Genomic DNA, 21,772 nt, shown 5'->3' with positions numbered 1-21,772 from the left:
ATGTCAGTAATGCCTATTTACAAGCGAGTAGAGATGGCACTCTGGTCTGTGTCTGGTGAAAGAATTAATGATGTCTTTCTCACTTGGTGAAACATTTTTACCTCTGATAATGGTGGTGGTATTCTATAATCTTAGACTAAAAATATACACAAAAAAGCATTTTATATGAAATGACACTAGGTTATGATTGCTTTCTGTTTCTTGAGATAATTATTTGCATAGTCTGTATTTATCTGCAATATAAACCAGAAATTTATGGTAAATATGCCATGAACTAGTACTTGCTTCCAGCCTAAATCTTGGATAGGAATAATGCTAGCAGTGGTAATGTATAATGTTTCACAAAACAAAAAGATAAAAACTGAAAGAAAAACACTACACCCTGATACAAGATAAAAAAAACTACAGAGTAAAAAAAACTACACACTGTAGTTCTATTGTGTACAATTTATCTCAATTTTTTTTTTCGATTCTGGGTTTATTTTAAAATTCTTTACAGGTTTTTTTTTTTTTACCATTCAATCTTTTTATTGGTATTCTTGCTATAGTACAAAATTGATAAAACTATAACAGATATGGAAATAATGAACATACTGTTAATATCAAAAAGTATATCATACAAAAGGTGTTAAAATAAACAAGATAAATAACACATGAATATGATTGATTATGAAATGCTGTATATCCCTAGAAAATACAGGAGTAGAACTATTATCAAAGAGACCAAAGTATTTTTTTTTTAAGAGACCAAAGTCAGGTTTTTCCAGAAGGTAAAAAAACCTTCTGTGTGCTTCTGCCTCCAAACATTCACCTGAGCCCCCTCTCGATCTAGCGATGTGCATGGAAGCTTTGGCTAACCCAGGTCTCTCTCTCCTGAGGAGAGAATGAGGAGTGAGGCCAAGCCATGGCTCTGTGTCTTGTGGACACATAGAGTGGGGCTCAGGAGATAGGACACACCAGTGTCCCCATAGCAAGCAGCTTGCTATTGGGTCAGTGGTGAAGGGGTAGAAGCCAGTAGCCCTGGCAGGGGACATGAGAAGAAGATCAAGGTTGCTCTTTGCAAAACCAGTGCACAGAGCAGGTAAGTATACCATGTTTGTTATAAAAAAAAGAAAAAAACAATGGAACCTTTAACCACTTGCCTTCCAGGGGATTTCCTGACCAGGCCATTTTTTGTAATATGGCACTGCGTTATTTTAACTGACAATTGCATGGTCCTGCAACGTTGTACATAAATGTAATTTATGTTCTGTTTTTCCCACAAATAGAGCTTTCTTTCGGTGGTATTTGATCACCTCTGTGGTTTTTATTTTTTGAGCAATAAACAAAAGAAGACCGACAATTTTGAACCCCCCCAATATATTTGACTTTTTGCTATTAAACATATCCAGTAAAAAAATTTAAAAAATCAAATTCTGTCATAAATTTAGGCCAAAATTTATTCTGCTACATGTCTTTGCTTAAAAAAATCCCAATACGTGTAAATGAATTGGTTTACATGAAAGTTATAGCGTCTACAAATGGCTGTATATATACTGGAATTTTTATTTTTTTAATATACAAAAGGCGGCGATCAGTGACTTATAGTGGGACTGCAGGACTGTGGCAGGCATTCTGACATTGGTTGGGAACTGACTAACTGACATCCCATTAACACTAATACAGTGATCAGTGCTAATAAAAAGCACTGACACTATATTAATGACACTGGGCAGGAAGGGGTTAATATCTGGGGAGATCAAAGAGGTAACTGGGTGCTGTTTTACATAATGTGCTGTGTGTGTTTTACTAGGGAAGAATGCTGCTGTGTATTTCTCTGCTGTGCAGAGAAATACACATCAGCATGTTCTCGCTGGCAGGAGAGAGACCTGTGTAGTCGACCTGCGGTCGGGACCCACTGATTGACATCTGTAGTCACCAATGGTGGCACGAGTAGGGTGGTGCTTGCCCCTTACCTGTAAATGCAAATCACGTATATATCCCTGGTTTTGCACAACCATGCTGCCCTGTAGCAATAGTTCTACTATAGGGTGGCGGGGAAGTGGTTAATATCCCTTTTCTACTGAGGCATTTTTTTTATTTTTTGCACACGTTAGTATCAGCATTTTTTACTAGATATTATTCTAAACCCACAAACAATTATATATTTTCTGAAAGCAGATGTTCTGTAGAATAAAATTATGGTAGTTTCAATTGTTCATGTCTATTTGCACAACTGTTTATAAAGTGCATACTTTCAGTAAAAATTTACTGAAATAAATTTTAGTGCAAGAAAAACACAAAACACAATTTGTTGGCAAAATAAGAAGGGATTGTGTTAGGTAAATAGATACCAAATATATCTCCATTGGCAATGCTTTAAAAGTCTTTACAGGTTATCAGTTTAGAGTTAACCATAAATTACGACCCTAGCATTATTGCTCTCACTCCAATGTTCACGGTAGTTTATGTTTCAATACATGTGAATGTCCTACACATGTTAGCATTTGTATGTATATGGGTAGGGGAGGGCTTTTATTTTCTTAATTTTAGAGAATCATGTGGAGAGGAGTATGGAAAAATGTTCTTGAAATTGCACATATAAAATGTTTGGCAAGGTAGTGGATTTTGGAAAATATGGATGAGGAGAGTCCCAGAAACTACTGGTATAGAGTATTTCACTTGAGGGAAGCACTTCTGCTATTTTCAAGCCTGGGGGCTAGTGTCTCATAAATCTGGGGAGTTATGGGTGGGCTTTAGCAAATGAGTGCTCCATTAGGAAATTACCATTAAGGATTTGGATATCCTGGAGTTGTATTAGGTTTGTAGATTTCCATCTCCTTGCCATAGCCAGTCAGACTGCTATGAAGACATGTGTGATAAATGCTTGCAATGGTACATCAGGCACATCAGGTATTCCTGTTCCAAGTAGGGCCAGACATGAGGACAGAAGAAAAAGGGTGTGGATAACAGAGTCAATGGCTTATTAGTATCACTCCAGAATGTGATGGAAGCCGAGCAAGTCCACCAGGTGTGGTGTAAGGTGCATGTTGACCAAACTTGCATTTTTTATTATTTTATTTTATTTACTTTTTAATTTTGTTTCATTACAATTTTTTACACTTTTTTAAATTTCATTTTATTGCTATAACAAAGGGGGTAACAAGACCCTTACGTGATATTATGAGTAAGTGACAGGTCTTCTTTATGGAAACATCAGAGGGTCTGTTAGTTCCCTGATGTATCCCTTGCTCTCCACTGCAGCTAATCAAGCACAGATATTTGTTTGTTGCTATCTTTGTCCCCCTGGGAAGATTTCCACTGACTTCATGTCCCTTAGCCACGATAGGAATTGAAAGGATCCCTGTTAGCCACCAGGGTCACCAGAACTAATGGTCTCATTGGAAGATTTTCCCTCTATTCCTGTTCTGGTGACCACTCAAAATTTCACTTTCAGTGATAACAATCACAAGAACAAATAGAGAGAATAAATCTCCTTTTTTGGACACATACAGCAATGCAAACTTGACAGATGTTCTAATTCCTCTCCATTCCATCTAAAACTAAAAATAAAGTTTTGACTTCACTTTTGTATTTGTGTTTAAAACCATTATTATGTATAATTTGAAATGTTATATGTACATGAAGAAAGTCATATTCATTAAAAATGCATACTCTGATTTCTTCCAGTGCCCTATTAATCTCATTTCAAGCCCACCAGATAGGTTCCTCTCATTCTAAACAAAGAGCTTTATGCAGTATTTAATGACATAAGAAAGCTTGAGATCTCCTTTTTCCATGGCAAGAGCTGGAGTACGCATGCACTAAAAATAATGTGATTTGGTTTTGCTGATGTTTACTTGTGATTCATTTGAAGTTGGAACTTTAATGTTAGCTCTACTTCAATACTTTATTATGTATTTATTTATTTTTTGTAGAATATCTTGGCGTTAAATCCCAGGACTGCTATGCATGCATCTTTACATTCTACAGCAGTAAAGAAGCAAGTTAAGAAACAATGGAAACGGAATTCTGACAAGAGCTGTTCTGTAAGTACTTTCTACGTTTATTTGAGATACTGTATTATTGATTTTGTGAATACATGTAGATGCATGTTTATTTTGAAAGCAGGTTTACAGAAGTCTGTACAATTGGACTTTTATTGACCAGGTAAATGTAAGCTTTAAAACTATATTTTACAGGTAATAAAAAATGTCTTGGTAAGTAAAGCTGCCTTTTGTGCCTTGAAGGAAGACAACAAATCCATTTGCCATCCCTGCATGAACTTTGATGAACCCTTGATGATCTCTAAAGTATAAATAGGAATGTTATAGGATGGAAAGGATGTTAAGAATGGAAAGAGCATGAGGTGGGTAGAGATGTTGGAGTAAGCACTACCTTAAACAGTGGGAGATGTTGTACAAGGACTGCTTTATAGGAGAGTAAAAGCATTTGTAAAGTCTACAGTATATATATATATATATATATATATATATATATATATATATATATATATATATAATTTATTTATTTATTATTTTAATAACAAATATGTTCTACTTATATGCTCTCTGGTGCTCTAGGCTGCTCCTCTTCTCAGTGTGCCACCATAGGAAGACAGTACCTATGGGGGAATACCTGCAGGCTCAGTCCCCAGCCTGGCTTTCTGCATCTATTGACACACACATTGCTGCTCAGCCCTGCCCCCTACTGTCTGCTCACTGGATGTGATTGACAGCAGCAGCAGCAGCAGCCAATGGCAGCAGAGAAAGAGGATAGAACTGCTGCAGAGGAGTACAGTGTGGGATTGAAATTGTAAGCAGGTAAGTTTAAGGAGGGTGATACAATTTCTGGGACATGTTTACCTCAATGCAGAGAATACATCAAGGTAAAAAAATGTTGAGCCTTTGAACCACTTTAACAAATAAAAACAACTCTATATAGAAAAGCAAGTAGGGATGAGGTGCAGATTCACCTGCATGGGTAGCAGCAAGGCATAATGCAAGGTATTGCAGTGCATAGACGTTTGCTCCTCGTCAGCTGGGTCACCAGAGACAATCATTTGCAAGAGTAGATAATCCATCCCCCCTTTCAGTAAAAGGGTGGGCTCATATTGTCAGTGTGTGGGAAGGAGATACTGTTTCTTTTTCTTTATTTCTCTTTCATTCATTGATGGATACAGCTGCTCTTCTCATCTAATTCTTTACTGATAGGGCCAGGTAAAGGGCTGAATAATCTAGATCCAGTGCTCACCCCAGCCTGGCCAATGAGCAATTGCAGACCTTTAGCTTCACTTTGGGTCGGCAGTATTAAGGCCCATCTTGGACCAGAGTGGCCAACAAATTAAATGTCTCACATGGTTGTGTATGACTGGGTGCCTGCAGTCTGTGTCCCAGTTTTACCCTGGCTGACAGCCCTCTACTTTGGTGGAGAGGAGAATTTGTCATGGGAACCTGTGCTGGATTGATAAGTAGATGTCCCATCCCTTCCCAGACCTAGGCTTCTGTACCCCTTTCCCTCTTTCCCTCTTCCTGCTGTAATACACCTGCTGAAGGTAAACTTATGCTTGGGAATTACTAAGGAGACACTGTGCTCTTATGTGTCTGATAGCTATGCCAGTGAGGGAGACAGCCCCCTGGTCTTGCCTTGGTTTTTTACTGTTAGTGGGCCCTCATTTTCCCTCTTTCTGGGTTGGGTTGCATATACGAGCTTGGAGGGGGCCTTGGCTCTAGCACCAGGGGGATGTAGGGGGTGTTACTATATGTGCATGTAATGCTGTGATGCTGGAGTACTGCGGTTCACCCTTACCAGGCCCTTACCAGCCCACACCATTTAGGTTGGCATTTTGTACCCACCATTTTAGCTGTGGCCAATTTGCCCTTTCCTGCTGTCGCTTCCACACGTGCTCTGTTGTGAGCTGGATGATATTCTGTGCACTACAGTACCCTTGTCCATGATGGTGGAACTTCAGTGGGCGTGGCTGGATAGGCGGTCTGAAGCTCTCTGAGCTACCATGTTCACTGGGGTTTTTGCTCTTCCCTGCCTCCCTACCATGGGCGGCCCAGCAGGGAGTGCTGTTTGGTGAGCTGGCACCCTAGTCCGGTGGGCAGGCCTCTTACAGGGTCAGATCCTGGTGAAGATCTGAGTTTCTGCTTATTTGTGTAGTGGTTTGGCTGCAGTCTATCTGCAAATTACATTGCACAGCAAAACATGACATTATGTCTGTCTCTGTAGGCTGGCTATTATGACAAGGGCTCAAAATCTTTTTGCCACAGCCTTTTTTGGTTCTCCACACCTTCCTCTTTAAAGAATTTTAGATGCAGTGGATATAAAAAGTCTACACACCCCTGTTAAAATGTCAGGTTTCTCTGATGTAAAAAAATCAGACAAAGAGAAATCATTTGAGAACTTTTTCCACCTTTAATGTAACCTATAAACTGTACTATTCAGTTGAACAACAAGCTGAAATCTTTTAGGTGGAGGGAAGTAAAAATAAAAAACTAAAATAATATGTTTGCATAACTGTGCACACCTTTAAACTAATACTTTGTTGAAGCACCTTTTGATTTTATTACAGCACTCAGTCTTTTTGGCTATGAGTCTATCGGCATGGCACATCTTGACTTGGCAATATTTGCCCACTCTTCCTTGCAAAAACACTCCACATCTGTTAGATTGCGAGGGCATCTCCTGTGCACAGCCCTCTTCAGATCACCCCACAGATTTTCAATCAGATTCAGGTCTGGGTTCTGGCTGGGCCATTCCAAAACTTTAATCTTCTTCTGGTGAAGCCATTCCTTTTTTGATTTGGATGTATGCTTTGGGTCATTGTCATGCTGAAAGATGAAGTTCCTCTTCATGTTCAGCTTTCTATCAGAAGCCTGAAGGTTTTGTGCCAATATTGACTGGTATTTGGAACTGTTCATAATTCCCTCTACCTTGACTAAGGCCTCAGTTCCAGCTGAAGAAAAACAGCCACAAAGCATGATGCTGCCACCACCATGCTTCACTGTGGGTATGGCGTTCTTTTGGTGATGTGCAGTGTTGTTTTTGCACCAAACATATCTTTTGGAATTATGGCCAAGACGTTCAACCTTGGTTTCATAAGACCATAACACATTTTCCCACATGCTTCTGGGAGACTTCAGATGTGTTTTTGCAAAACAAAATTTAGCTGGGCTTGGATGTTTTTCTTTGTAAGAAAAGGCTTCTGTCTTGCCACTTTACCCCATAGCCCAGACATATGAAAAATACAGGAGATTGTTGTCACATGTACCAGACAGCTGGTACTTGCCAGATATTCCTGCAGCTTCTTTAATGTTACTGCAGGCCTCTTGGCAGCCTCCCAGACCACTTTTTTTCTCATTTTTTCATCAATTTTGGAGGGACGTCCAGTTCTTGGTAATGTCACTGTTGCGCCATATTTTATCCACTTGATGATGACTGTCTTCACTGTATTCCATGGTATATCTATTCTTTTGTACCCTTCTCCTGACTGATAACCTTTTAAAAATGAGATCCCTCTGATGCTTTGGAAGCTGTCTGCAGACCATAGATTTTGCTGTATGATGCAACTAAGAAAATGTCAGGAAAGACCTACTGGAACAGCTGAAATTTATTTGAAGTTAATCAGAGGCACTTTAAATGATGGCAGGTGTGTACTGACTCCTAATTAACATGATTTTGAAGGTTATTGCTTAATTCTGAACACAGCTAAATCCCCAGTTATAAGAGGGTGTGCACACTTATGCAACCACATTATTTTAGTTTTTTATGTTTACTCCCCCCTAAAAGATTTCAGTTTGTTTTTTAATTGAGTTGTACAGTTTATAGGTCATGTTAAAGGTGGAAAAAGTTATGAAATTATTTATCTTTGTCTCTTTTTTTACATCACAAAAACCTGACAATTTAAAAGGGGTGTGTATACTTTTTATATGCACTGTATTCCCTTGCTTACTGTCTCTCAGGAAGTTGTCTTCCTGGTCGCTGTCACTTCTGCTTGGTGTTTGTCAGCTTTGGCAGCTTGTCCTGTATGCCTCCGTATTGAATTTGACCCATGAATTAGGTGGTTCTTCATCTGTTCCCTTCTTTCCTTGCTATGGTGGAGTTGGATTTAATCAGAATAAGTCCATTGTTCTCCTTTCCTTGTGTCCTTGGCCTTCGCATCTTTGGAGGTGGTTTTGCACTCCTTGGATGTGGTCTGCGCTGTTGGTCTGTATTTATCCATGACGGCCAACGCCCGGAGGTCTGACTCACTCTTTGAGCTCATGGATGGTCCAAGGAAGGGTATGACGGCCTCTATGCCATTATCTCTCATTGGATTTGGCAAACCATTGTTCTGTCATATACCATTGAGGGGCAGGACCTCTCTTCCCTGTTAACAGCAAGTTCTGTTGGGGCGATTAATTCTTCCTGGGCATTCAAACATCAGACATCTGTGTCTCAGGTTGCAAGGGCATAATTTAGTCATCTGTGGGCACTTTTCCTAAATTCTACAAGGTTGATGTGCTATCATCTTTGGATGCTAGTTTTTCCACTAATTGGCAAGCCACTGTTTTTGGTGCCTGTGGGCCCCTTTGGGATTGTTCTGAGAATTGGTGTGTTGCCTGGCTGTTCTGTTTATTTTGTTTGCCCAGCCTTCATTGTGGCACTGCTTTGGGACATTTGTTACTCAGTGTGAAATCTCTTTCATTGAGCTCATTGACACAGCACCCACCCCTGTTTTGTAGATTTTACTTCTAACTCTGTTTTGTGATTAACTGGCTTGCCTATAGCAAACAGGGGGTTTATCCAGAGAGGACTGCCCATAGGAAGGACTGAGGTGTGTTTTTCTGCCTAGTGTTCTACTCCTGTATTTGGCGCTATAAAACCCTATCTGTCAAGAATTAAAAGAGAAAAGCATCTGTATCCATCAATGAACTCAGAGAAAGAGATTTTACAGTGAATAACAAAAATAACCAAAACATTTTAGAATTTGTACATGTCCCCCCATGGCCATAACCAGATTCCTATGCCTTTTGTTTGACAATAGCTTGAGTATACTCTATGTATCTTAGGGATTGTTTCATCTCAGACAAGAGAATGTTTGGTGGGGACAGATAAAAGAAAATACTTAGTCTTAAATCAGGGTCCAACCAATGAGGAGCAGGGAGTTTGAAGAGAGATATGCCTGCATGTAATGTACTTCTAGCTTTTAAAAATTAAAAATTACATATTTGTATATTTTTGTCATAACCCAGATATTGTATGGTGTTTAGTAAGCAAGAGATGTTTGCATATTCCTCACCTTTTTTTAGCTATTGGAGGAAAATCCAAATAGTAAATCTAATTATTAAATCCTTATAAATGGCAATTCAGTGATAGTAATTTTAGCTCTGTCAACAAATTCTATGGATTTTTTGAGGGACGTAATTGTGCTAAATGCAGGCAAGTCATGTTATATTCTAAAGTATATTTTATATAAATATATAATTTTTTTTTGCAAAAAAGTAAGATTTGCAGAGCATTTATTTAAGGAGAAGCTGAACTCTGGAAACTTTGGTTAAAAAGGCAAACAGAGGGCTAAGGACCAGACACCAATATTCTCTGTGGTTTCCCTGCAGCTGATCTTTTTCCCATTACTCAATAATTAGTGTCAATCAGTGCGGCCACCCATACATAAAAATATGTGCATAACTAAATCAAAAGTTGCTGCTTCAGCACTGTTAGGTGATTTTACTCCACCCCTCAAATATACCTTCAGCTTATTATGATGTAGCGCAACTTTAAAAAACAACACAGATATTAATCAAAAAATGTTTTAAAAAGGTCAAACAATTATTAACTCCAAAATAAAGTCCATAAATCTTGTAGTGCCTCCAACACCAGTGCAACCCCCATATTCAATTGTCTTCACATTAAAGATCATACATGCTCAGCATGCAATCACCTCCCGTGAACAGTATATGCTCACCTCAGTATTTGACCCCAAGTTTAATCAAGGTCTAATGCAATTTTGCCCTCTCATTGGCTATGTACCAGATGGCTCCTGGGACTATTCTATATTTTCTCCACTCTCCTTCAAATGCAAGCATTCACTCATGAAAAACAAATTGGGACCAATAGTGCTCTCTGTACATTTAAAACCATTTAATAATAACTTTAAAAACATCACTAACAAACTATGCATACAGTGACTACTGAAGGGTTTGTCTATTCTCCCTAAAGCCCAGCATGCCAACTGTTCTAGCCTCTGCCAAGTTACACTCTGTTCCTAGGAAACAGTTTTGTCAGGGTTGCCAAAAATAATAAAAAAGTGTTTTAGTGAGTCAACACATGGCGTGTCAAAATGGCGTCTGATGAGAAAAAATCCACTGTTTATAGCTAAAGATGGTATCTATGCCCTCCCGTTGTGGTTAGTCACTCTTGCTCATGCTCAACTGCATTTTCCATAATATACTGTAGAAGATAAAGATGGCAACTATGCTCTCCCTTTCCAGTTTCTAATTTTCTCTCATGCTCAGTTGCATTTTCCATAATATAGACTACCTAGTGGCCACATCCTACTGGCATTTAGTGGATAGTTAAGAAACTGCCGATTTTCATTAATACACAGCAGCCTTTTTATAAATAAAACAAATGATAACACCTGTTCTACCAAGTTCCAATTTAAACTGCTTTATCTGTTTATTTATAATGTCTCAGCATACAAATATCTTTACATTTATCCCAACTTGGTCATTTGTTAAGGAGCCTAAACATTCTATGTACATAATTCTATATACAATATTCTATTTACCTTACTACTAGAGGATTTAGAATAATTAATGTGAAGATCATCAATTGCACACAAAGGTAGGTATCTAAACCCCTCACTTAAACTATGTAAGTGACCCCAATTTGAATATCCATTTCTCTTAAATTTTTAACAACTTCTTATCAAGGTCACCTGTCCTTTAACCTAAATGGACCTGCTGCACTACCCAGAAACTCAGACAACCTGGCTTTCCATTTTGTTTTTGTCAGACATGTCTGGCAATAGGTCTTTCTTTCTTCAGTATGATGTCATTACCATGTTCTAATATGTGACGTGACATCTCACTTGGCAGATGGTCTCATCCACATACCAGAGGGGACAAGGGCATCTGGGCACATACTGTATATTACTCCATCTGAACTGCAGTTGAAGAAATATTTTATCTTTACAGTCTTCCCACTTTTGTAGGCTCATAAATTCCTTTATAGATGCTATATATTGGCATGCTTGGTAGTGTCCACAATGAAAACTACCCTGAAGGTTCTCAGGTAACCATGTTGGAATATGTGGTACTGGATCTTCTCCAAGTCGCTATAAACCAATAGATCTCTTAGATTTTTAACTCTTTTATATGTGATCATCAGATTCTTGGGAGAATTTCAGACAAGTATTTTTCATCAATAATGTTAAATATTTGACTCTATTGTCTTGAGAAGGTGCCAATTATACATATGTCACTTGATGTGTGCTCTCTTGTAATTTTGGAACCCAAAAAAGATTCTCTAGATGTGTTATTAGCCTTATCAGAAGTTCTTTTAAGATACCTGCACCAATAGCCTATTCTCCTGAATCTCTCAAGCTATTGTTCACTTTCCATTTCAAATTCTGTATCAGTTGAGGAGTTCCTCCTGGCTCTCATAAACTGACCTATACAAGTGCAGTTGTTTAAAAGCTTAGTAAATGAGGCAAAGCTTCACTTTGCAAAGAGTACCAAATCACATGCAAGGAAATAATAATAATTTTAATAAAATTTAATTTTTGCTTTTTTATTGGATGTCAGTAGAACTTCCCCTCATTTAATGAGTGCAGTTGCGCCAGAGCTTAGTAAATGAGCTGAAGCTTCACTTTGCAAAGAGTACCAATGCAAAGAAAGTAATAGTTTAAAAACAGCATTTTTGCTTGCACATGATTGGATGGATGTCAGTAGAGCTTCCTCTCATTTAACAATATTAACAAGTTAACAATATCAAAGCTTTGGTGTTACATTGTATTGAAATGCACTTATATAAAACTGTTATTTTTAGCAACTGCTGATATGTAAACAGAGTTCACTTAGTATATCTGCCAATAATAATTTCATATTGTGTTTTTTTATAACATCTACTCAATTTACCACCTCCACCTCACTGAGCCTTAAAAGAGTAGTATGGGATTTCATTTTTTTTCAAAGTCATACTTACCTAGGTGAATGCAGCATCAGTCCAATGCTGCATCTGTCCCCAAACGGCTGTAAGTGTGAGAAGTCAATGATCACATGACTGCTGATCGCTGAGTTCTCACAGCCACTCTGAGCAGAGATCAGTCACTGTCAGTCACTGCTGTCACTGGAGTGCTGAGCTGTGGAGAGGGAGTGGCTGGCTCAGGATCTCAGTGGATCACTCTGAGGCTGAACCAGGTGCCCCTCCAGACTCTGGGGTGGATTTCAGCCTACTGTCAGCTGAAAAAGGGTCAAGAGTGCAGAACATACTGCATTCCTGTGATCCACAGAAGTACAGCCAAAAGAGCTTTGGCTGTACTTCTCCTTTTAGTCCTGGTGAATTTGTCTTACTGGATAACTTACCCCATGGTCATGTACAATTATATAGATGACATGGACAACATTCGGTGAAAAAGGACAGGAAACTACCATATGTGTTAAGTAGAAAGCCTTTAGGGCCATTACGAGTGGGGTGTTTGAACTTAAAACAGCCAATGAAGAAAAACTGTCCAAGCTGGGTCAAACAGTTCTAGAAGTAAAAACTGATTATATCCATAACTCTTCATCAAGCAATTTTCAGAAGCAAATCACAGACTATGCTTTGTTATAAAATACCCAGAAATAAACGTATTTTTTAACCTCCCTGAGGTATTCCTGAGTGTAGCTCGGGGGAAAAGTTTCAGCACCACAAGCGGTAACCCCGAGCTACACTTGGGAATACCCTGCAGCATTGCTCCAAGATACCTTCTGCACTTACCTTGTCCTTCGCTCCTGTGATGTCCCCCCTGCAGTGTCCCCGGCCATCTTCTCTCGCCAATGCAGGCATCTGTCTTCCGGGTTCCTTTCCCTGCGATGTTGGGGCGTACAGGGACATAACCGGCGGGAAAATTAAAAATGTGAAAAGTGACATTCACACAATACACTAAAATCACATAGTAAAACATTACTGTATCAAACCATTTCACATACATTTTGTCCTGAGTGCTTTGTCCTGTGCCGTGCCTGCATTTTTACTGTTCTTTCTGCCTGGAAACAGAAACATCCATGGCATCCAAAAAGCATCCCTTTAGGTCAAAAGCGGTTTTAGACCAGCTAGAGAACAGCGATAGTAAATTAGAACCACTTGCAGAATTGAATGATAATGATTCGTGGGGAAATTTGTCATCAGACACTGAAAACAATTTTGCGCCTAAGCTCAGCGATGTACAAACTTGGTGCTCTATTTCAAATTTCAGTGTTTTTGGTTTGATTACATTATTGAATTACATTTATTATTATTATATTATTATTTTTTATGATTATTTATTAAATTATAATTTATGATTTCGTGTTTCAAATTTTAACTTACCCGGGATGTTTACTAGACTCTTGTTCGGACAGATTTCAGTGAGTTATTCCTAAGAATTACAGGCCTACAATAAAAAAACGACATATTTCCATGCAAAAAAATGTACCACTTTGAGCACAGAAATACTGACATAATCATACCGCTAGGGAGGTTAAGCACAGCATATTTGAGTCTGGTAATAAAACAGCAATCCAGCTATACAAACCAGTACCCAAACCTTGTGCTATACCAAAAATCTTTTGACCATAAATATGTCATACAAATATCTAATGATCAGATTATGGAAATGTTTACATGTTCCACACTAGACTGTATGAAACACATGAACAATATGACCCCCAGACTTTTCATCATATCTTGAGTCACTGATCTGCCAAATCTTGGCTGAATTCACACTGACTTGCAGTAAAATGCAGGGAAATGGATGCATTTCCATCCATTTTATGCACGTTATAAAGCATGTTGACTTCCATTGATCTGCGTTCTAGTGCACTTGTAAAATGCAGGTCAATGCATAGACACATTAAAAACAATAGGGTTTTTTTTGCGCCCTGTTCACAGTGCAATGCTGTGTTGACCTGTATTGTATTGTGTTGCATCAATATGCATACATGTTGCATTTTAATGCAACGCAACACAAAGCAGTCAACGAAATGTTATACTGTGAACAGGACACATAAAAAACACTTTTTTTATGTATCTGTGCATTGACCTTCATTTTACAAGTGTGCTAAAATGCAGATCAACGTAAGTCAACATGAGTTAAAATGCACATAAAATGGATGAAAATGTACATACATTTTCCTTGCATTTTACTGCAAGTCAGTGTGAACGTTGATGCCCCAATTACTACTGAGGAAATGGAACATGCACTTCTCTAAAAACAAAATCCAGGGCTCAGATGGGTTTCCTATTTAATAGTATATACATTTTTATATTACTCTTCTTCCTCTATTTATGATTTTGTTTGTGCTGAAAACTGCGCTGGACTGACTGGATCAGTCACTGGTCGTAGGTGGGTGGTTGTGTGGGTAGGTAGGAAGAAGTCCCTCCAGTCAGTTGTACCCAATGATGGATATTGGCGGTAAACCCTCTTAGGGTTTGGGCTGCTGCCTTTCTGGTACGGCCTTGAGGTCGTCTCCACACGTATACTTGAAATAGTAGAAAAGAAGGAGCACCCGATGTCCAAAAAAATTAACTTTTGATGGTAGATTAGGAGGCACTTATTCAGAGTAAAGACAAGTACATCAAGCCAACGCATTTCGGGAGAAAAGACTCTCCCTTCTTCAGCGCTATTAAGCATACAGTATATGAAAAATATTTAAAAAATACAAACGTGTTAAAATGCACATAAAATGGATGGAAATGTACATACATATTCCTTGAATTTTACTGCAAGTCAGTGTGAATTCAACCCTACTATTCAGCAAAGAAAGTTGATGCCTTAATTACTACTGGGGAAATGGAACATGCCCTTCTCTAAATACAAAATCCAGAGCTCAGATGGGTTTCCTTTTTAATAGCATTCTTTTGATACTACTCTTCTTCCTCCATTTATGAGGGAGGCCTTCATAATATTAATTCCAAAACCCAACAAAGAACCATTGTTTTGTGAATCCTATAGACCAAATTTCATTGATTAAGATGGATCTTAAGATCATTTATAAAAGATTATCTATACAGCTGATTTCCATGAGTTTGGTTCTTATTAACTCTGTCCAAAGAGGATTTATTCCAGATAGATCCTCAAATATAAACATCTATAGACATTTCACCTATCTTCAATTCCCATGCTCCTCTTCTGCTACTCGAATGATCATTTCTTTAGATACTTTCAAAGTTTTTGACTCAATAGAAAGGACCTATATGGTTAGTATATTAGGGAAATTTGGCATCAGAGATACCTTTATAACCTGGAATACCTGGCATTTTAGTTATCTCCAGCTATGGCACTCAGATGAAACCAACTAAATGGTGGAGCTTTTCAAACTTAAAGTAGGAGTGTGCACTGCTTCAGCCAGTTCACACTCATGCTTTCATGTTGGACCAGCTTTCTGGGCTTCTAAAATACAAACAGTGAAATAGAGATATCCCCAGGGGCGGACTGACTATTTGGGCACTCTGGCACTGCCCAAGGACTCAGGTCAGTAGGGGGCCCCATGAAATGCCCCTGGTACTGTTCATAGGCTTTTTTGAGTGTGGTTTCAGTGTAGGCAAGGACACAGGGGCCCCATGATCTCCTATTGCCCAGGGGCCCCATGAGTTGTCCCTAACATTTCCAAGAGTTCTATTGTTCCTATTTCAACACTGTTCTCTCTGCTCAAAAAATGTATTCAGTTAAAATATTTCCAAAGGGCCTATTTCATACCAATTTGCTTATTTCAAATGGGTAAAAGAAACACTCCTTTTTGTCATAAAGGTTGAAAAGCAGAAGGGTATTTGCTGCATATGATATGGGCTTGTGAATAAAATCAGACCCCTTTGGCCACAAATTGCTGACTTTATTTTAAAGATGTTCACAAGGTTTATAGTCCAGAATTATGCATTTTAGGTATTTTTGGTAAACTAGAATTTATTACAAAAAAAGTCCTGAAACTTTTATTCTAAGCCAGAAAAACACTCTTCCTACATTGAATAACTCCCGAATTCCTACATATTAATGACTGGAAATGGTTAATTAATAACCCATGAGGCCCAACGTTGCCCCTCAAAGCTTGATAAAAAGTGCAGAGATTTTTTTTATATCATTTCATACAGTATATAATATTTAATTATACACTTGCGATTAACCTAATTTTTGCATTATAATATACAAAGACATACCAGGTTCAACTAGGAGATTTTATCTTTATTTGAAATGTCTTAAACTTATATACTTTTCTTTACAATACCACATTTTCTTTCATTAGTTTTTTTTTTTCTCTTTTGACTTGGTTATGATTTACATCTTGTACTACTTATAAACCATAAACTACTGTTACCTTTAGGGTCCTTTCACATGGGCGTTTTGTTTTTCTCCATCAGTTCTATCATGTTTTTTCAAAGAAAAAAACATCAGTTTTTCGTCAGTTTACATCAGTTTTTACATCAGTTTTTCATCAGTTTACATCAGTTTTTACATCAGTTTTTCATCAGTTTGCGTTAGTTGTTTTTACATCCACTACCAATGAAAAAATGGACTGTTTGTCTGTTTACACCCATTTGTTTGTCTGTTCCGTTTCTTAACAGAACAAAAATAGGGCTTTTATCCATTACAAAAAATGGATGTTGACAGATGCGGATGTAAACGGATGATTATCCATTTACATCCGTTTTTTTCATAGAGATGCATTAATGTCCCTTTTTCATGCATCAATGGCAGGATGCAAAACAGACAAACGGAACGCCCGTGTGAAAGAGGTCTTAAGCTGTTGGACATCAATGCATGTATACTTTTATCACCTTTGTACTGTTTGTACTTCTGTGTCTTGTTTCTCTGAATATACTTAATATGAAAAGAATTGACCTCAGTCTGTCCCCTAATTGTACATTGCAAATTATTCTAAAAGAAGGAAGTTTCCTAAAGAACTATATGTACTGTATAATTCCTCTTCAATGAAACAACTTGAAAGGTTATATTATGAAAGGACTGCAAATCTTTTTGAAACTGCAGTTAAAATGATACTGTGCCCTCCCTCTAAATTGCGCCATCAAGATTGACACATGAAGTAAAAGTAAGAGAGTGACTTTTGGTTAATGGGAGCAAGTTGTTTTTATTCTTTGTTCGGTATGACAGGCTAGGAAGTAGTAGTGACCACATGCATGTACTGTTTTTGAGTTTTTATATATGTTAAAGGCATGAACATCCCATAAACACTATGCATTTTGTTTTTATGACAAAAATAGTTTTAATCATGAAACTTTATTGGGAATATAAGATCTGGTCAGTAAGTAGTACTTATTAGAGTCATAATATAATGCTAACTGAGAGATAACCCAACTGGGTAAATATCAGATGTACTGTATATATAATTGCTGTATTATACTGTGCTCTTCTTCATTTAGTACATCATCACAATTTACACATGAACCACAAGAAGGAAATTGTCTGGTTCATGGGGAAACAGCGATTTTATGTCTGATTAAATAAGGGAACGTTAGTGGCTACTCACATGTGTTGTTTTTTTTTTTTTTTAAGTTTCCCTCATGAACCTGGCTGTTAGAAGCATGAGACTCCCTTGTGCATCCAAAGTAATAATCTACTTTATCCTAAAATTGTATTGCGAGCAGGGGTCACATTAGGTATAGTTGTGGTTATATAGTTGGAGAATTGTGGAAATTATCTACAACCAGGGGCGGACTGATAATTCATGGGGTCCCCGGGCAATAGGGGATCATGGGGCCCCTGTGTCCTCACCCACACTCAAATCACACCCAAAAAAGCATATGAAAGGTACCAGGGACATCTTATGGGGCCCCCTACTGACCTCAGGCCCTCGGGCGGTGCCCGAGTTCCCCAATGGTCAGTTCGCCCCTGTTTACAACCAATGAGAGATTGATTTTAAAGAAATCAAACATTAGCTGAGAGTGGAGAGAAATATTACAAAGGGTCTGTCTCTTTATAGACAGCCTTTGCATCAATGAATATGTAAAGACAGTGACATACCTAAGGGGTGCGGCAGCTGGCCGATCAACTTACATGCCAAATCAGGTTTGCAAGTGCTGGTGCTGCAGCTGCTCATATTGCACTTTACATTGGCAGCTTACTCAGTAGCAGCATTGAGCGGCAGATAGGAGAAGTGGAGTGATTCAGTGCTGGTGCGCTGTGACGTCACCCTCCTCCTGTATATTCCCTCTCACCCAGGCACAACAGAATACTTTTGGAGTGGCATGCAGTAGGATCGGAGTGATGATCACCTCCTGCATAAGTCCAAACCACACAATATCACACCTTGCCTTATCTGACAGAATTGAGGCACCACCAGCACCTATATTGACAGGGGAGATCCTGCCTGAAAGCCTTGAATTAGGAGAGGGGGATTTCTTGGAGAACGTCCCAGGGCTAGAAGAGAGGGGTTGTTTGGAAAAGGCCCTGGACTATGAGAGGAGGGTTGTGTGGAGAAGGGCCTGAACTAGAAAAGGGGGGATTGTGTAGAAGGCCCTGGGCTAGGAGAGGGGGGTTTGCAGAGGAGGCCCAGGACTAGGAGAGGGGGTGCCTGGAGACCCTGGCTTTATATTGTGGGGGGGTGGTGTAAAAAAATATAAGCCCCAGGTGCCAAATATGCTAGATATGCAACTGTGTAAAGATTTGATGTTTGTCCAAAACTTTTTAGCTTCAAAATAGAATTCTATATCTTCTGCTTTATGATCACTCAACAAATAATTCGGAAAATATTTCCTAAAACAACCATTTTGATTGTATGCTTTGCTTACTAAACCAAAGACCGATCATTCAAAAATAATTTCTAGTCACTTTGAATACCAGATTTCTCTAGCAGGAGAAACCAAAAACTGTAATGTAATATCCCTTGAAATTCTGCAGCTTAAGAAAACTAAGGAACTCTGCATAAGTAATAATTATTATTCAATGTGATAGAATGCTAACAAAGCTACAACAATTTCAATTAATCCTTTGGCCATTTAGTAGTAGTTTGGTAGTTTTTCTGTTTTTTAATAGATTTTTTTAATGCAAGGTACTGAAGACATATGCATGAGAAGAATGCAGTTGAGTTACAGAAAGAAATCAGGCCACTCTGAAACACTGCTATACAATCTTGGTATGGCTTTTAAGAGAAGGCTATTGGAAAATATAGAAACTACATTTTTTTTCACTGTCCATTTGCAATATGGGAAATGTGTGTTTTTATGCCGTAAAAAAATGTTTCATATATATTGACTAAAATAAAGCAGAAAATAGGTTTGGTTACTTAGCAACAAGGTATTGTGAATTAGAGTGAAGGTTGATTTGAAAAATGTGATGTTCAAGGGCAACTAAGAATGAAAAGAATTCTCTCTTTGCTGAGTTTGTCCTATGAATTTAAAGGTTCATATAATCATGGTTCTCTAATTTTTAACCTTTCAAAAGTAGTTTTCTATGTAGGTGAAGTCTCTACAGGTACAGTAATGAAAAACAGATTCTAACCTTTCTCCACCTTGCTAAGTTACATAAAAACTTTTTTTAATGCTGTGTTTTCTCTCACAGTTTTTTCACTGAGAGAAGATAGTTAAGGTAAACTTTCTCAACATGGACAAAAACAGCAATAGATGTGACAGTGGTCTTCCTAACCTGATGTTATTAGAATTAAATGCTGAGATTTTTGACACTGATCTCTAAATAACAAAAAAATTGTTAGAGTAAATTAATATGAGCATTATCAATATGGATTGAGTAACTAAGACCACCAATCAGCAAATAGATGACACAAAACTTTTTTCCCAATATCTAGTATTACCAGTTGCTATGCTGCCATGGCTGTAGTTACATTACTCCCTTAATTCACCCAGTTCCAATTCACATTTTTCTTTTTGTTACTAGAGAGGGGAGTCAACCGTGAAATAAGTGAGGAAATCTACATGAAGTGTCAGATGACCTTGTCAGTAACTGTACCTTGATTAAAAGTTTTTATTGCATAAAGCCAACAGCCAAATTTTTTTATGTAGCCCAAAACAATAAAAATAATACCCCTCGTATGCCCCTCCAAATCTGCGTCATTTGGATCAGCATGTGAAAACACTGGTTAAAGACACACAGAATTGGCTTGTCAGGCTCCATTAGACTTCAACAAAATGGTGGTTGTCTGCACGCAGAAACCGACTCCCTGTTGCATAAATGGAATTAAATGGGTAAAAGATGGCTTCAGCTTCTGTTCTCCACTTGTAGAGAACTCCTTAGATGTGTTTTGCCCTTTTCAGGGTCTAATCATAGAGACCTCTACAATTAAGCCCTGCAAAGGGCGAAACACATCTGAGGGGTTCTCTGCAAGTGAAGAACATGAGATGAGGACATCTTTTACCCATCTCATTACATTTATGCAACAGGGAGTCGGCGTCTGTGTGCAGATGACCATCATTTTTTTTTAAGCTAAAATCTTTAGTTATAGCTAGCTGTCACGTACCTGGTTGGGGAGCCTGACATGGAGAGAAGGCGTCCTCTTACAACTCCCACTCGGAGCCCCTGATAGTGGGAACAGAGGGCGCAGACCCAGGAGTGGCACGAGTGCCGGTGGATCTAGAGCTGGCGGCAGGTAGCTGGAGACCCAGGAGATCCGGATGCAGGCCTGGTGCGGGTGCAGGAACGTAGGTGCAGCTGCAGGCAGGTAAGGCGGCTTTCAGGATGCAGCCTGGGACTGGACACCGGAGCGTGGATGCAGAAGCAGGCAGGTATGGCGGTGACCAGAATGCAGGCCAGGTGCAGGACCGTGGGTGCAGCAGCAGGGAAGTATGGCAAACGTCAGGATGCAAGCCAGATGCAGGATCATGGGTGCAGCGGCAGGTAAGTATGGCAGCCGTCAGGATGTAAGCTAGGTACAGGTACAGGTAAGTAGATGCAGCAGAGTCAGACAAGCCAGGTCAGTATCAAGCGGGCAGATCAAGTATAAGGGAACAGGCAAGCAGAAGGTCAGGGATAGCTGAGGTCTGTGTAGGCGGAGTTCTTTCTTAGTCAGGCAAATCAGAATACAGGCAACAGGATCAGGTAATATGTACATTGTACATTGTAGACCAGAAGGCATTGATTTTACTGTTCTGCAGGTTTAAATAGCCCGCCTGGCATGACGTGAACGCTTACTGCGCATGCGCAAGTTTCCGTGCTACTGTGCCTGCCCTCCCGCACGCTCCTGCGCCTGCGCACTCGCACCGCCATGGCCTAAGGGGATCCATCGCCATCGCACAGCTGCACGGCGACAAGATCCCTGATACTAGCTTACAGTATGTATTTGAGATTGTCGAAATCTAAAGTAAATAAAACAGATCCTTTTGATTTTCTTTGAGCTGTTCTGTTCCTAGCTATCCATATGTAAAGTAAAGCAAAACTGTTGACATCTTTTGAAGTCATACTGGTAGGTAATAGGACTGGTGATGAAGGATAGTAATGAGTTTGACAGTCGGGTAAAGGAGGTATGGGGACATATTGGGCAATACATTGGGGGTGTGCAATCATCTGCTCTCAACCTCCCTGTAAAGTATTTGGAAGCTTTGAGATCCTCCTGAGTTTATTCCGAAATACTTCTAACCTCCTTCTGACCTTCTCTTTAGC

General features: G+C 38.9%; 1 protein-coding gene and 1 long non-coding RNA gene across 2 annotated transcripts in view; one reads left to right on the top strand and one right to left on the bottom strand.

The window, feature by feature from the left end:
* DPYD (dihydropyrimidine dehydrogenase) overlaps positions 1-21,772 on the top strand; it is a 1,720,296-nt gene that overhangs the window by 157,646 nt on the left and 1,540,878 nt on the right. Inside the window, exon 2 of the mRNA XM_089677280.1 lies at positions 3,918-4,028. Coding sequence (XP_089533406.1) covers positions 3,918-4,028 — 111 coding nt within the window. The remainder of the gene's footprint in view (positions 1-3,917; positions 4,029-21,772) is intronic.
* Positions 1-21,772, bottom strand: part of LOC149462189 (uncharacterized) — a 352,283-nt gene that overhangs the window by 195,953 nt on the left and 134,558 nt on the right. The gene's annotated exons all lie outside the window — the stretch shown is intronic.

The sequence above is a fragment of the Staurois parvus genome, unplaced genomic scaffold (genome assembly GCF_062004578.1).
Source record: "Staurois parvus isolate SC_StPar_1 unplaced genomic scaffold, SC_StPar_1.0 ptg000183l, whole genome shotgun sequence".
In the NCBI taxonomy this organism is placed as follows: domain Eukaryota; kingdom Metazoa; phylum Chordata; class Amphibia; order Anura; family Ranidae; genus Staurois; species Staurois parvus.
The sequence above is the reverse complement of the archived record's forward strand: the minus strand, read 5'-3'. Positions and strand labels throughout refer to the sequence as shown.